The sequence below is a fragment of the Asparagus officinalis genome, chromosome 7 (genome assembly GCF_001876935.1).
Source record: "Asparagus officinalis chromosome 7, Aspof.V1, whole genome shotgun sequence".
Classification (NCBI taxonomy): domain Eukaryota; kingdom Viridiplantae; phylum Streptophyta; class Magnoliopsida; order Asparagales; family Asparagaceae; genus Asparagus; species Asparagus officinalis.
Genome location: NC_033800.1, coordinates 28,289,768 through 28,305,776, shown reverse-complemented (window position 1 = coordinate 28,305,776; position 16,009 = coordinate 28,289,768). Strand labels below are relative to the sequence as shown.

The window sequence follows — 16,009 nt, the reverse complement described above, 5'->3', positions numbered from 1 at the left end:
AAAAAAAGAAATTGATAACGAAAAATATGTCACCTTATCAAATAAATTTTTTGTATAATTCAATCTAGAGAAACCAACGCAGGTTTTGCACCGATTGGTCTTTAACCAAATATTGAATTGCACTTGAAATACATTTTTCGAAAGAAAATTGCAAATAGCCCTGACAAATTTATTTGAAATGGATTTTCTACAATGTGTAGCATGCAGCATTTACTACGATACACTTTTGCCTCATATCAAACATGCTCCAAGTGCGAAAGTAAATTTCATCTACATGTAAGCGAAGTATGATGTTTGTTTACAAATAAGTTGTTTTTTGAGCATGTTTCACTACTACTTATTTTTTGAGTCATTATAAGTTATTTATTACTTATTCTCAACAAAATTTATAAGTATTAACTTATAAGGAGATATAAGTAGTTATATGTTTGGTAAATCAATAACTTATAAGGTCGGGTTAAAATTTTGAAATTAAAGTGTGATACCGTGCAATTTCCTATATATATATTTGCATTATCATACTAATTGAAATTAGTCTCGTTCTGTTTTCTACATACTTTGGAAGGATGGACTTAGGTTCTGCTGGGTAACTGCACTCTTGAATTCTAATTTGTTTTGTTTATTTTTTCTTCCAGTTCTATCCGAGCTTGAACCGGTCAAGATGTTGCATGAAAGGAATATGTACAGGTATGTACCGGATTTTGTTCCTATTGATGAGGTAGTTCTGTTAGATACACCTCAGATTTTTTTTAGTCCATCGGTTAGCCTTCTCGCCGTCCCACGATCTTCCAGTCGTCTTCCTCTCCGCCGAAGCCAAAGAGTCCATCGGTTAGCCTTCACTCCGTCCCAGGATCTTCCATTCATCAAGATGAGTATTTATGCCCTAATCATCAATGCGACACCTACGCATTCATCTCCACAATTTTCAGAATTTGGGCATTCAGGAAGGTATTTCTTCTTCTTCTTCAATCCTCTATACAAAACTCTATATCTAAGTGTTAGTTCTGCTCAATTCACCATATCCCCTTTAAGTTCTTAAGTCCTCTCATTTTGTTCTAATTTTGCCCTAATTCTCCGCCTTCACCTACTTATTTTACTCATTTTGAAACTTCTGCTATTTGTGGAAGTGCTATTTTGCAAGCTTCCGGTTTGTTTAGTGTGGTCTTAGAGTAAGTAGATGTGCTACTAAAAATAACAGAAGAACATGTTGCTTGTGACAGTTGATTCAATTACATCTTATACTACATACATGGAGCATGCTTTTAAAATATTTTTTTTTAAAATAAGACTGAATATAAAAATCTCCATTTCTTTCTTCTAGAGGTCATCCTATAATAGCTTATTATCTGGTCCTTTATTATCTTAATGTTCTAGATTCTTTTTTAATGAAAGCATTGAGAAATATACTGTTTTATGCAAAGAAGAAGAAAGAAACACGTATAAATGCAGCTATGGACCTATAACAAACTTCTTTCATCCGACTGCACGCATGCATATTTACATCCCCATCTGTGTTTGATTACCATCCAGAGTTCCCCCAAACAATTCAGTAGAATACTACCTCCCTGGTATCAGAGAGATCGAGTTATATAACGAAGTGTTTGAGGGAACTCCCGGGGATAAGCAACATGTTTGTAGTATTCATCAAGTAATTCCAAACCTATGAGGAAAATGTTGATTGCCCGCCAGAGTTCCCCCATACACTTCAATATTAGAGACGAAACGTCCTCAATATATACTTCGGATATCTTTATTGAAGTGTCTGAGGGAACTCCAGAGGACAACCAACTTTTTTTTTTCATTTTTGTGGACATGCATGTCAAGCCACATAATTCTTTGTACCCAAAAACCTTATTGTGGAATGTTAATTATGGGTGTTTAGGCTCTCACATGTGATTTTGATTGGAACTGTACGTTCTGAGCTTCTTGAGCTTATTTGATCCCCTCATAATTTCAATATACCCACCTAACGGTGTGACAAGGGATAATAATGTCAGAAGTTTTGGGGTGTTTCTGAAAATAATATTGAAAGTTAGAAGGTTATGTGGAATGGGGTTACTGTTGGGATTTTTTTTAGTTCTGCTCAATTCACCCTACCCCTTTAAGTTCTTAAGTCCTCTCATTTTGTTCTAATTTTGCCCTAATTCTCCGCCTTCACCTACTTATTTTACTCATTTTGAAACTTTTGCTATTTGTGGAAGTGCTATTTTGCAAGCTTACTGTTTGTTTAGTGTGGTCTTAGAGTAAGCAGATGTGCTACTCAAAATAACAGAAGAACATGTTGCTTGTGACAGTTGATTCAATTATGCAAATCACTACATTATAGCAATTCCATTTCTTATGCCTTTCTTATGGTAAGCTGATGCCCTAGGTATGGCAGCACGAACAGGGAAGGTTTTTTTTAATTGGGATATGGATCCCAAAATTCTTCATGTTTTGAATTGCTCTCTCAAATTATGGAAAATGCTATTAATTCCTAGCCTTCTAATTCACAGAAGTTACTCCAAATTTATCCCATTGTGAGCTGCCATTTAGATTGAAGAATATGCCATTAAATTTAAATTTTGACATGTTCTTCATTTTTTCTTTAAGATAACATTCAAATCCATACGCAATTTCTAAATCTATGCCCCTTCCAACTTTTTTTCTTTCCAAAATTCTTCCTCAAACCCATTTTTTCAATGGCACTTTCTTCTCCCAGTAAAATAAGAGAAGGTGTAACAGTAATATTCTATGTATGCTTATTGGTTAACCACTTAGGATGAGAAGTAATGATGTTTTTGTCTTGATCTCTTGTTTTTTGTTGTAAGTCACACTTCTGATTTTATCCAAGATGAAAGTGCTACTCAAAGATAAGTTTTTTTTTGTAATTACTATACTTATTTTATCAAAATGCGGATAAAAATAAGAGAAGGTGTAACAGTAATATTCTATGTATGCTTATTGGTTAACCACTTAGGATGAGAAGTAATGATGTTTTTGTCTTGATCTCTTGTTTTTTGTTGTAAGTCACACTTCTGATTTTATCCAAGATGAAAGTGCTACTCAAAGATAAGTTTTTTTTTGTAATTACTATACTTATTTTATCAAAATGCGGATATGTTTTATAAAAACTTATTCGTTCTAGTGTTTAGGCATCTTTTCATGAGATCATTCAGATTACAGGTATGTGTAGCAATATGCAAGTACTTAAGTCAATTGCAATGTTCCCCCCATTTGTATTATGTGGGAATATGCTGATGCTACTTGATTTCTTATTGTGCACTGGAGTCTACTGACTTTTCAGAACTATGATATTCTTCTTTTTTGGATTTTCTAGATTTTTATTCTAAGAGTTTTTAGGCGGACATCAATTATCGTAGATCCCCCTGCATTCCAGTTGATCTACTTGGATGCTGACTTTATATGAATATTTTCACTGTTCATAACTTCTTTTGGAATTTCTTACAAACTCAGGTTGATCTTAGCTTGGCAACCAATCACAAAATTTGGAAGTTCTTACCATGTGAATATACTCAGGTTGATTTCTTTTGGATACAGTTTAGAATTTACCCTGTATCTTAGCATTGGGATGGAAAAGCTTTATTATAATAAGGATTCTGCTTCTTGAAAATAGGTGATGTCTTGTTGCATGTGTTTGTTTCTCCTTCATCACTTACATTCTTTCTATAGAAATGCTGGAGAGTTTCTCCTTGTTTGCTCATGCATAAACTGCATGGTCTCAGTGAAGCATTTTTTGCCTCCTACTTACTGGTCTTCAAGGTTTTATGAGAAGATTTTCTTAGACATACTGCCTAGTAGATTTATACTATTATGATAGCTTATCAATTTTCTCGGTTTCTCATTGTAACGACTCCATAGGATGATGCACACAGAAATGCATTAAGTACAGCAGTGTATACCTGCCAGTTTCTCATTGTTCACTATCCTTTTAGCTCCTTGTTCCCTCTCCCTCCATTTCCTTCTAATGACTGCTGATAAAAATTTCATGTTAGATGTTGATTCCTTAAAATTATTGTGTACAGAATCCTCATCTTCCTATATGTGGTCCACAATTCACTGTTGGTTGTAGCCGAACCTGCAATTTGCGCCTAAAGGATCCACTTGTCAGCTCAATTCTCTGTAAGCTGAAGCTGGAGGAGGTACCGACTTGTCATATTGTTCAGATCTGATAAATCTTTAAGTTAAAAGTCGAATATTCTATTTATCACACGATCGAATTGTCCTTTTTATTTTTTTTCAGCAAGCTGGTTCATCTGTTGCTTCTCTTGAAACTTTGGGAAGCAAAGGAGTTGTGCAAGTTAATGGAAAGATCATGGAGAAGAATACCAATGTCATTCTCACGGCAGGAGATGAAGTTGTTTTTAGCTCATCTGGGAAACATGCCTATGTATCCTTTTTAAGTTTGTATAACTTGTTTTCTACTAATTGCCTCAGTATCTTTGTTCTGTTTTTTCTTTCTTTCTTTGAAAGATATTTCTTTAATACCCTTTGCAGATCTTTCAGCAGCTTTCTAATACAACCACCCAGGTTTTGCCTTCTTCACATAGCATTGCAGAAGCGGAGGATTTATCTATGAAAGAAATTACTTTTGAGTCCGGATCAGGTGACCAATCGGCTGATGATGAAGCATCATTATTGGCATCCTTTTCAAACCTTAGCAAAGATGTGCCAGCTCTTCCACCTCAACCACCAAATGGTGATAATTATTAGGAGGGATTTGAAAAGCCTATTTGTATTCTGAATTTCAATATTGATCACAATGTTGAGAAATGCCATGATTATCATAATGATGAAGTGCTTTTCTTTTAAGTTGATAGCCTGATGCTTTTTTGTAGGATCAACCACTCCCGACTTGGATTTTAGTGGGAGCATCTATAAAATGCTTGAGGATCAAAGAGAGGTTCTAAAGGACATTGCTTCTTCATCAACTCTGCCCTCCGCAAAATGCCAAGCCTTTAAGGACAATTTGAAGAAAGGGATTCTTAATGCTAGTGATATTGAAGTTTCTTTTGAATCCTTCCCCTATTATGTTAGGTAATTTTTTTTGATCCTGTACTTAATTTTGAGAGCATGCATAAAATTTCTGTTTTGATCCGTTATTTGTAGTTCCTTCTAGGCTAAACCACTAGAAACTATTGTGAAGTTTCAGCATACTATATAAAACCCCGTAAACTTGCTTTACCATGCATATGTACCACAGAAAGTCTTTAACTGATAAAATCCCATACCGTGAGGTATCAAATACAATGATGAATTGACCTTTTGATCCTGTTAGGCGTAACTACAAAAGCATTACCATAAGCTGTCGTCAAGTGTTCCAGAAAACTAACAGTAATCTGCGACTAATAATAAAAGTTTAGTTATAAAATGATCTTTTCAGAAATTTTCATAAGATCATTCATAACACTTTATGTCTCGCTTATTTATTTAATTATTAATGATGAAATTCATTTTTCAAAGACATTTTTCCAAAAATGGGCCAGATATTTTTTGTTTCATTCTCTTAATATATAAAAGTATATCCAAAGAAATATATTATGCAATCATCAGAAATATCTTTTAGATATTAATAAAAAAATATTTCATGAAAACATGGGTGCCCTCAAATTGATTCCTCAGAGTTCTGTTCATATATGCCTAAACTATTAGAAGTTCTTAATACTTTTTTGTCTACCCACAAAAGAATTTAATATGCAGAAGAAAATACGAATCCATTTATTTCTTGCTATTATGGGAACAAATTCTATATACATATCTTTTCTTAAATGAAGTGAGAACATATTTTATTTGAACCTTTTTTCTTTTCATAGCTTCTTAAATCTTAGAAGTCTTTGGTGATAACATTTCAAATTATCCACAAACCAATTTGATGTGCACAAATAGGCAGTTAAGAATGGATTATGTTCCTGAGTGGGAGTTCATATTTCAAACAGCCATCCTTGACGTGAGGAGTTCCCCTATGTGAACTGACACCTTTGTTATTTTCATAGGAATTTGAAGCTTAGAAGTCGTTGATAACAAAATCTCTTTGATCTATTACAAAGTGCTTTGATGTACAGAAATAGGAAGTCAACCATTTATTTTGCTATTAGTGAAGGTTCAAATTCTGTAGAGGTTCCTTTTAAGTATGTGAGAAAAGGTTCCTTGTAATCCTATGTGAGACTCTCTTAGTTTGTATTATTTGGTTATTTTCCTTTCTTATAGTCGTAAAATGCTAGGGCAATTGGAAAAAAACATAACAACAATAGTAGAAATCTCAACTGTAATTCATGTTTATTTCCATTTCTTACAACTATTTGAGTTCTGATAGCTATTTAGTGGATTATGACATTGTGTTTATGTGCTCAAGGAGCATTCTATATTCTTACTCCAGAGATTTTTGTATCATTGTGTTCTGTAGTGCACATTTATTAGTTTTTTGGCCTTATCAATGTTATCATGTTTAAAAACATTCATTTGATTGAGTTTGAAAAACACTTTTTTTTGATATTTTGCTATCAGAATTAGATTTTAGCTGGCCTTAATCCTTGCCATTCAATAAACAATAAATATTCTTTGGCATAGAAAGATAGGCAAACCATAAAGAACTGTTGTATTTACTGTCAAATGCGGACTGTTCCATAACCTTTAATAGTTACAATTATTCTATTCAAATGTTTTCCACTTTCACAGAAAATTGTCCAGAGAAAATGTTCTTTGTGTTAGATATTAGGTAGAAAAGATCGTGTAAACCTTATTGAATTTAACACAAATCCTAATTGAGTTTAGTGTTTAAACAATGTAACTCATTTTATCGTTAGAGTTTATTATTTGATAAAAAAGTAGAGCTGGGAAAGCACAAAATTTCATGTTGAACAAAATGGAGTTAAATGCCTCTTGAAAGAATCTCATATACAGATTAAAACTCTAAAGATTGTAATGGGGAATTTTGGACCCGATTGCAGTTCTGAGAGGATTTGCAGTGTCCTCTTAGGGGAGATGAAGGTGTGTTTCTTTTGGTTTCTTTTCTCTTTTTTTTTCTTTATTTTGGGGGTGGGGGTGGGGTGGGGAGGGAGGTCACTGAGTCTCTTCTGTTTGCTTTTAAGAAGGCTTATGGACATTTCAGTGCTGAATTCCTTTTCGTTAATTCTTTGTTTTGGGTTTATCATGTCATGGTTCTCTGTTTGATATGTGACATGGCGCGTATTTTTGTGCTGCTGCAAAGCTAATGCGCATGCTTGGATCTCTGACAAAATTTGGCTTCATCAGAAAACTTGTCACACGAACTTATTCTGTTTAATTAATGTTTTTTAAGTTATTGGACCTACTTCAACTGACCAATTTTTCGTCATGTTTTGTTATTCTACCCAGTGAGAATACAAAGAAAGTTCTTTTATCATGTGCGTATGTACATCTGGAATGCAAAATGAAGTTTGCCTCAGAGATTTCTTCTTTATGCCAGCGTATACTTTTATCTGGTCCCATAGGTATGCTGGCTTCTTCTGTCTTTCTTGAGCTTCATTTGTTTTACCTCATACATTTTGTTTTGTTTTGTGTGGCTGTATGTGAATAAAATTTTCTCTGCTTTGTCAGGATCTGAAATATATCAAGAAACTCTAGCAAAAGCACTTACTAAACAGTTTGGTGCCAAATTGTTGATAATAGATTCCCTTCTCCTTCCTGGTGTAAGTTTCTGCTGATTTTATGCAATTTAACTTAATTTGTTATTGCATGGTAGTGGTGTAAAAATTAATATAGGGCTTCCTATATATACATATGCACATATGTATATACATATGTACACGCATACGTACATATTTTCTACAAACTGCTCATTAAAAGCTTCTTATTTGCTAACTATTCTTAGCATGTTGACTCAAGGAGCTGCTAGGGTTTAACACATTGAACTTTATCCTTACTATTGATGCTGAATGTAGTAATTATACCTTTTGCCTTATACAGTTCTTTGAAAAAAAAACTACCTCAAAAGTTTATATTGTAACTTCATTTCTATGCTCATTAACCTTCTCTATGCTGTGGGAACTTCTTTCTGAACCTTGAGAACATGATAGTACTTGAAGTTTTCATACTGAGATCCCTAGCAAATTATTCCAGGGCACATCTTCGAAGGAGGTAGAATCTTTAAAAGAAGGGGCTAAGGCAGAAAAAGCTGGCATATTCTCTAAGCAACGAGCTGTACTGGCTGATACTTTACATCTTAAAAGGCCTGTTTCTAGTGTAGAGGCTGATATTGCTGGGACATCTAATTCGCAGTCTTTACCAAAGCAGGAGGCATCAACAGCATCATCAAAAGCCTATTCATTTAAAGAAGGCACGATATTTCCTCATTTAATCATTATAATTAGTTACACCTTCTGCACATTATATAAATTTTTATTTTTATTTGTAAGTCCTTATCAACTGCATTCTCAATTTATTAATTTGAAATTCCTTATTTAGGTGATAGGGTAAGGTATGTGGGGTCAAACGTGGGTTCATTGCAGTCAACAGGATTTCCTCTCCATTCCCAGAGGTATGTGATGAGACATATTGAAGTTGTTTTCCTTTTACCCCTTAGTGTTGTTTCTTATTTTTCCTTATTCCTCCTCTGTCTACATCGGTGACTACTATGGCTATCACTCAATAGTACTAAAGATAGAGTAGGTTAGAAAACCTAACTACCATAGGGCCCCTTTTTGCATTCTAGTTTAAATTGTTGATCTCTTGCTGTTAATTGGAACACTTGATATCAAAATATTTCTAGTGCCTCGTGGAAAGTGTTAAATTGCTTCTTTTTTAAGATGCAGGGAAGAACTTCATGACATCAATACCAATAAAGGACCTTGGTGTAGATATTTACCCTAGCATCCGTCTGTATCACATTATTATATGCTAATCTCCATCTCCATCTTAGATATTTACCCTAGTATATGAGCCTGTTGCTTTACCTAAGATATCGATGATTTACTCTCCATCTCCAAGATTTCCTATTTACATTAGTTATGGTGGATCTTATTCTGCATTTCAAGATTAAGTCTCTTTGTGTGTTTTTGAGGGTACAATATTTGTTAATGAAACCAGAAAAGTATTATTTCCAAAATAGAAAGTGAAGATAAGCTTCAGAATCTAAAGAGTTTAGAAGTAATGAAATTGCAAATGGAGTGCACTTGTAGAAAAATTGGGAGGATGAATGAATAATGATGAATACTTGGTGATATCGAGAAAATTAATTAGTTAAGGATGAGCTTGGATAAAGACAGCTAAGAAGAACAGGATAATTATTGATTTTAGTTGAGGAGATGATTACCCTTTGAGGTGAATGGAAGAAAAGATTTCAGATAGCAAGCCCAAAGATTTGGATAATTTTTTATTGTTCTTGATCTGGGCAACTCTTTGCCACCGTGATGCTCAGAGTTACTGTTTAAATTTGTTCTCCAGTGACCTATCTGGGGACAGTGACTATGCACCACATTTTATGTGATTCATCCTAGCTTTCCATTTTTGGTTCACTGATTTACATGTGGAGACAGTTCATTGTTGAGCAATCCATAGCATATAATTTTATTTCATCTCTTCCAGTTTTGTTTTCATCTTTTCCGTTTTTCTTGTATTTATCTTATGAATTCAGCATTGCGTTGTCAAAAAATCTACTCAAAAGTTTCTGAACTTTTGGTATCTTACTGGTTTTGCTCTCAGTTTCGATATCATTGTCAGAAGTTTTTGTTAAAATATTGGATCGCTGGTATCCATGGCTTTCAAAAAGCAATAAAATAATTACAAATTATCAATAAGTAGTAAATACAATTAGTCACATTTTGAGTTTTCCTTTGAATAATTAATGAAGTTCGGGTCTTGATGAAGTCTTGTTAACTATTGGATGGCAAATTTCTGATGAAGAATTGTTTAATATAGTTTTGCAACTTGCTTTACTTTCTATGTTTTCATAGTAACATTCATCAATTTTATTTTAAAAACTATAGATTCCAGTCCTGTTCAAATTGTTGTTACTTAATTTTTTAAAGAAATATCTTATTCCTTCGATCTTCACAAATGTTCATATTGATTTTTATGGGGAAAAAATGTTCATATTGAATTTAAATATCTTATTTGTTGTTATGGTAATTTTGTTTAAAAATTTGTATGTTTCTTAAGTTTTGCGTTCTACCCATGCACATGAGTTCAGCTGTTTATTAGTTTGAGCTTATTTTTATTTTATTTATCTTTATATATTAGTAATCTATATAATGTTTTCTTATTTTTTAATTTTTATTAGACTTTATAAATGTTACGTTGAGTTTGGTTGAGAATGCATTGTTTCTTTTGTTTTAACTTGTGGCTCGTTGAAATTGGATAATTACACATCTAAAATATTTGGATGGTTGCATGCTGAAAGTTCTCCGCTGGAAGGAATGAAAAGGCCGTCTTTTACTGGAAGTGTTACGGATTCTAGACCTAACGTCCTGAACCTGTTAAAATTAGGAACTTAATCTTTGTTGCAATGTGAAAATACTTTTGAGGCCCATGTTCATATCTGGCAACATGACATGCAAGACACTTAATGTTCACGTGCTTTATACATCTAATGTTGGAAATAAATGCTGGCGTTTATAAATACGTTTGCATATTCTGTGGATGTTTATTCTTCCAGATCATTTTGCTTATTTTTCACCATTTATACGATTTTGGGGTTCATGGTTTATGTGATTTGTCGTACCTCAAGGTTATATCTCGTCCCGTCCTAATACATATTACATACAAATAGAATGCTGCGCTAAGGTAAAGTCCTATGCTACATAAGCTGGTACACATTCAGGCTAGCAAAACTTAAAAGGGTCTGACAATTAAAATGTAGATGGTGTGGGCTCTCCTATCAATGCTTTCTTTTGTGGGTGGGTTGCAATACCTTTTTAACTCTCACCTAACAAAAGCCTATTTGGGAGATAGGAAGATTCTGGTAATTGCTGGTGCGATGGCAATAAACCTCCAACCCCGTCCCCCACCTGCGCATGGGTTTGTGGGCTTCTTATTTTTCCCATTTAATTTTTACATGGTTTTATGTGTGAAGGGTTGGTGTTGCTCGTTTCTGTCCTTTGCAGTGTTAAAAAAAAACATTTTGCTTAGCTGAATAAGCAGAATCGACTCAAATCTGTGTGGGTTTGGGCTGTGCTGTGGGACAGATTTGCGCTGATTTGCTACATTATTCTGTCACACAGCATGACGAAGCTGTTTTCGTTTTGCGCCTATTGCATTTGAGTTTTAAGTCTAATAATTTGTTACCTCTTACATTAAATACAAAAAAAAACCCAGTTTCGCTCTCCATTTTAACATGGTTCTTCTCACAAAAAAACTTTAAAACCCATTGCCTCCTATCCTCTTCTCCTCAGTTCGTCATTGTTTACTCTTCTAGTCACACCTCTTATCGTCACCATTTCTTCTTCTTGTCGTTGCCTCCATTGTCGCGTATCTTCTCATCGTGAACCCTAAAAATCCGTCACCATCACAGATTCTTCTTCAAGTGATGTCGGCATCGATGTTTCTTCTTTATTTCTACCAAGGTTACTGCCGCTTTGTCTCGGCGCCTATCAAGCGTAAGCTTCAACAGAAAAAGTTTAAATTTTGTTTAATGTTGCTTTGTCCAAGCTCCTTTTGTTCTTTTCCCCCTTTTAAGCTTGCACTTACATGTTGGTCAAATGCATATCATTCAATCGTGTGATCCTGTTGAAAATGAGAATGCTTTTAATGGCCATGTGGAAACATTGCCTCCCTGAGCTCCCTCTAATATGGCAGATGGCAAGAGATGGAATCTACACCAAGGTCCTTTAATTAAGTTGAAGAGGAAGGAGCATTGGTATATAATTTTTCATTTATATGCTTGATATTATTTAAATAGCATTAAGATATTTGCTTTGATTTAAGATTAGGATGAGGTGAACATATACCAATTTGATTAGGTAAATTAAATGTATTTTATTGTTAATGTATATATTAAAAAATTCAAATCCGCCTAGCTCCGTATACTTCGTTTAACCGGCTTATAATCCGACTAAATGTTATATCCTGTTGGAACATTGGTCCATTGTGACCTTAGAACATTGGTCCATTGTGACCAGAAATTTGCCGGAATTATAAGCTCTGGCTGATTCTGGATGCTGTTTGACTGAATCTGATAATATAGTAGTGGGTTGAGATTATGTCGGTTAAAATTTGATTACCAACAGTAACTTACATAACTCTTCCGTCAGTGGTTGCTAGTGATACTTTAAGGCTACCTAGGAATGAAAGAGCAAAATTTGATTCTTGAAGGTTTATTTACTGAAATCACTTCCCAACGGTATGTTTTGGGTCCGTGTAGATAATGGTGATCTAATTATAGGCTAGTTTCATGAAGAATTCAACACAGTTTGATACAAATAATGTTAAGGGATAGAGTTTAGACAGAAACAAGTCGGTATGATTCACCAAGCAAGCAGAAACCTTTCTGAAATAAGCTAGTCAGGAGCATACCGAACTGTTTCTACTTAAGGAAAAAGAATAAATTTATCACTGCGATTTTGTTTCTAGTACACGGGCAATCCTTGCAAACTGATTCTTTTTTATTTGAATAAATTGAAAAGGGTTCATGGTATCACCATTTTAAAAAATGAATAGAATAATTGCATCTAATAGATTTGAACCTGTAATGAAGGTTAAGAAGACCATTGACCTACCCATTAGACTATGCATGCATCTCGATTTCTGTAGATATTTGAAACCATGGCTAAAATAATGTTCCATTCTATACCATTTTCCCTTGAATGTCATTGGTAGTCATTTTCATCAGGTCAGCATACCAGCTCTAATCTTATTAGGGATGTCCATCTTTCCACTAAAGAGCCAACATAATTGAACCTATCATAATGAACTTAGTTGGAAATTGTTTTTATTCTGGGTTTTCACTAGGTAAACTGTAAAATTGCATACCTGTGATGTATTGTTAAGCGATCCCTCAGTAGTATGACTCTACAATCTTCATATTCTACTGTTGTATCATTCAAACATTAAAGGGATGTTTTTATATTCTTATTTGGTCTATATATCTTAGCTTTTGATAATGTCATGATGTCTCTCGTTAGCCTTTCTTCTGTTTTTCTTTGTTTTTTTTAGCATAGATGTATGGGCTTGACTTGGTGTCTCAATTGTCACCAAAACAAAGCGTGTTACAAAGGGGCAACATAAAGCCAGCTTATGTTCATGTTAATGAAGATGGGCTTAAATCAGAGATTCACTCTTAGAGCCCTGTTATAGTCTATTGTTGCCTCTGCCTGAGCTACATTCATTTGCTACTGGAAAGTGAGTTTCGCTTGAACAACGAAGATGCACATAGGAGGGCTGTGATGTAATCTTTGTGGCTCCTGTTCTACTACCTTCATCCTTGGGTGAAGCCATTGTTGGGGTTGGCTCACCAAACAAGAGTCGTACTGTTAAATAATTGGTAACCATGCCTAACGGTCGGTCATCTAAGCTATTGGCAAAGGCATTATTTCCTGCCTTCATACCTCCTGGAATGTCCTGTGTTCAGCTACCGATATTCCTTCCCTGGGTCTTCCTGCCCTGCTCCTTGTGGGCCCTGAGACTCGCTTTTGAGGGCTCCTACTCAGCCCTTCAAGGTGTAGCTCTCAACCTTATCCCCTGCGCGCCTACCTTCGTAGTTGGCCCTGATCTCCGTCCTTGCTGGCGTTTTTGATTTCATCCTAATCTGTTGGTAGGTCTTTCTTAGGCCACCGACCGCCTCTGCCCGAGCTACATTCATTCGCTACTGGAAAGTGAGTTTCGCTTGAACAACGAAGACGCACATAGGAAGGCTGTGATCTAATCTTTGCGGCTCCTGTTCTACTACCTTCATCCTTGGGTGAAGCCATTGTTGGGGTTGGCTCACCAAACAAGAGGCGTACTGTTAAATAATGGGTAACCATGCCTAACGGCCGGTCATCTAAGCTATCGGCCAAGGCAAGTGAGAGCTGTTCAAGAGTGGGGGGCATATCTTTAGCTCGAGCAGCATCCGCTGCCGAAATGTGAGTTAAGCTTTAAACAAAGAAGAAGAGCTACAGGAAAGAGAAAAAGCAGGAATAGATTTGTAGTTAATATTGTCTTCTAACCTGCCTAGCACTCTGTAGTAAAACAAGTGGTGCACATTCTTAGGAATTCGCTATGGAACATGCTAAAAGTATTCTTAGTGTGTTTTCCTTTATTCATTTCTCTCAGTCATATCCCTAATATTTTCCTAATATATCTTTTCCTAATATACTAATATGTTCCTTAGCAATTCCCCTCTGGCTGAGAATATCTATTATATATGCCCAACTTGGTACACATGGGAACAAAACAAATTGAAAGAGGTTTGATAATGTTATTTGCCAGGAGTGGTGGAAGACATTATCTCTCCGTTTACTTCACCTAAGTAGCCATAAATCTCAGAAAGTATTAGTTAGAAGGCTGTAGTCACTGCCAGAAGTTACTGAGCACAAGAGACAGAAATGAGTAGAGGCAGGCAAAGATCACAAGTAAATCCTCTCTTATGTGATCGGTAGACAGCTAGATAAGTAGATAACCACATCAATAGACAACTAGAAATGTGGACAACCAGCCAGAAATGGGAGACCATTGACATAGGTGTTAAGACCCAGAAACCTATATTAGGGTCAAAAACAATACGGGGAACCAGAAAAATTGGAAAGCCTAGGCGATTTTAGTGGTGGAAGTGGAAAATCAGAAAGGAAAACCCTCTATCTATCCATCGGTCGCTTGCCTACTCGATCTTGATTTTGGCGTTCTTTTATCAAGAAAGATGGCAATAGCAAGGCACGTTGCCGTTTGAAAATTAGCAACGTTCCAAAAGAATCAACAGACAAACATAACTACTGTTTACAATTACATGAACTATACTGGTTAGTACTGTTCACGGTGAAAAGTAACTCCAGGGTTTCTGTTTCAGCGTGCTGTAATTTTGGTTATGGTTCATGATGGACAGTTACACAGAAGATGTGGGTTTTTGTGGCTTGGATCTTTTGTGGTTTTTTTGGGCAAGTTTTTTTTGGCGGTTAGGTTTTTTGATTGATCAATGAATATTTGGGAATCAATGATGCTGATAGATTTGAAGAAGATTAAACCTAAATCTTTTGTGATCTTGAAGTTACTGAGGGGAAGCGCAAAGATGACATTGGCGACAAAACCCCCTTGACTACCCCGAGGTTGAGAAGGAAAAGAGGTCTCTTAAATTGACCTGGCTCTGGTACCATGTGAAAGAAGATTGGCACAAATCAGAGTCTCAATCTTAGGGCCCTGTTATACTCTATTATTTACAATGCCCAAGAACTAAACATCAATCATATTCTTAGAAATATTCTAAACATATTCCATTATTCTCTCAATCACATCCCTAATATCTCTCAGGTACATATTTGATATTTGTAATACATCCTTTCCTAATATACTAATATTTTCCTTGACACTTAAATTTGCAGTCAACATAAGGACAAGCTGGAGGATCTGTTTGAAAGTCTTGGAGCAAATTTGCACAAAAATGTTAAATTTAAGAAAAGATTGATAAGATTCAAGTACTAGTCAAAATGGGACAGTTTTAGCCATCCATATTGGAGAGGCAGCCTAACCGCACATAGGAAACAAATCTTGTAAATTGTTTCTGTATTCAGTTTTTGGTTGGGACCTCAGATACCATGAAAAGGCATAAATGTGATGAAACAGATCTATAAAATTTACAGATCAAAGAAGAAAAAAATAGGTGGGGGAAAAGGACTAACCTGGCATCTTTTTGGAATAGAAAGAGAAGGGAAAAAGAGGGTCAGTGACAAGTGAACTACTTCCCTGCAGATGTACTGTTCTTGTTGCTTCTTTTATTGCAGGTATCAGGACTTGGAATTAGGGTAAGTTACAATTTATTGGTTCAGGCTTGTAAACTCAAACCGTTTGGTTTACCCAACATTTTTGTGTTGGTTTCATCCGTTGTTTGCCGTTTGGTGTGTTGCCTTTT

The 16,009-nt window shown here is 35.2% G+C and overlaps 1 protein-coding gene across 4 annotated transcripts in view; it reads left to right on the top strand.

The window, feature by feature from the left end:
* LOC109848433 overlaps positions 1-16,009 on the top strand; it is a 74,410-nt gene that overhangs the window by 19,014 nt on the left and 39,387 nt on the right. For all 4 annotated transcript variants that reach the window (XM_020417914.1, XM_020417913.1, XM_020417916.1 and 1 more), the window contains exons 4-11: positions 4,026-4,142; positions 4,244-4,390; positions 4,498-4,699; positions 4,839-5,037; positions 7,354-7,469; positions 7,576-7,667; positions 8,098-8,314; positions 8,443-8,515. In XM_020417914.1, the coding sequence (XP_020273503.1) occupies positions 4,026-4,142; positions 4,244-4,390; positions 4,498-4,699; positions 4,839-5,037; positions 7,354-7,469; positions 7,576-7,667; positions 8,098-8,314; positions 8,443-8,515 (1,163 nt within the window). The remainder of the gene's footprint in view (positions 1-4,025; positions 4,143-4,243; positions 4,391-4,497; positions 4,700-4,838; positions 5,038-7,353; positions 7,470-7,575; positions 7,668-8,097; positions 8,315-8,442; positions 8,516-16,009) is intronic.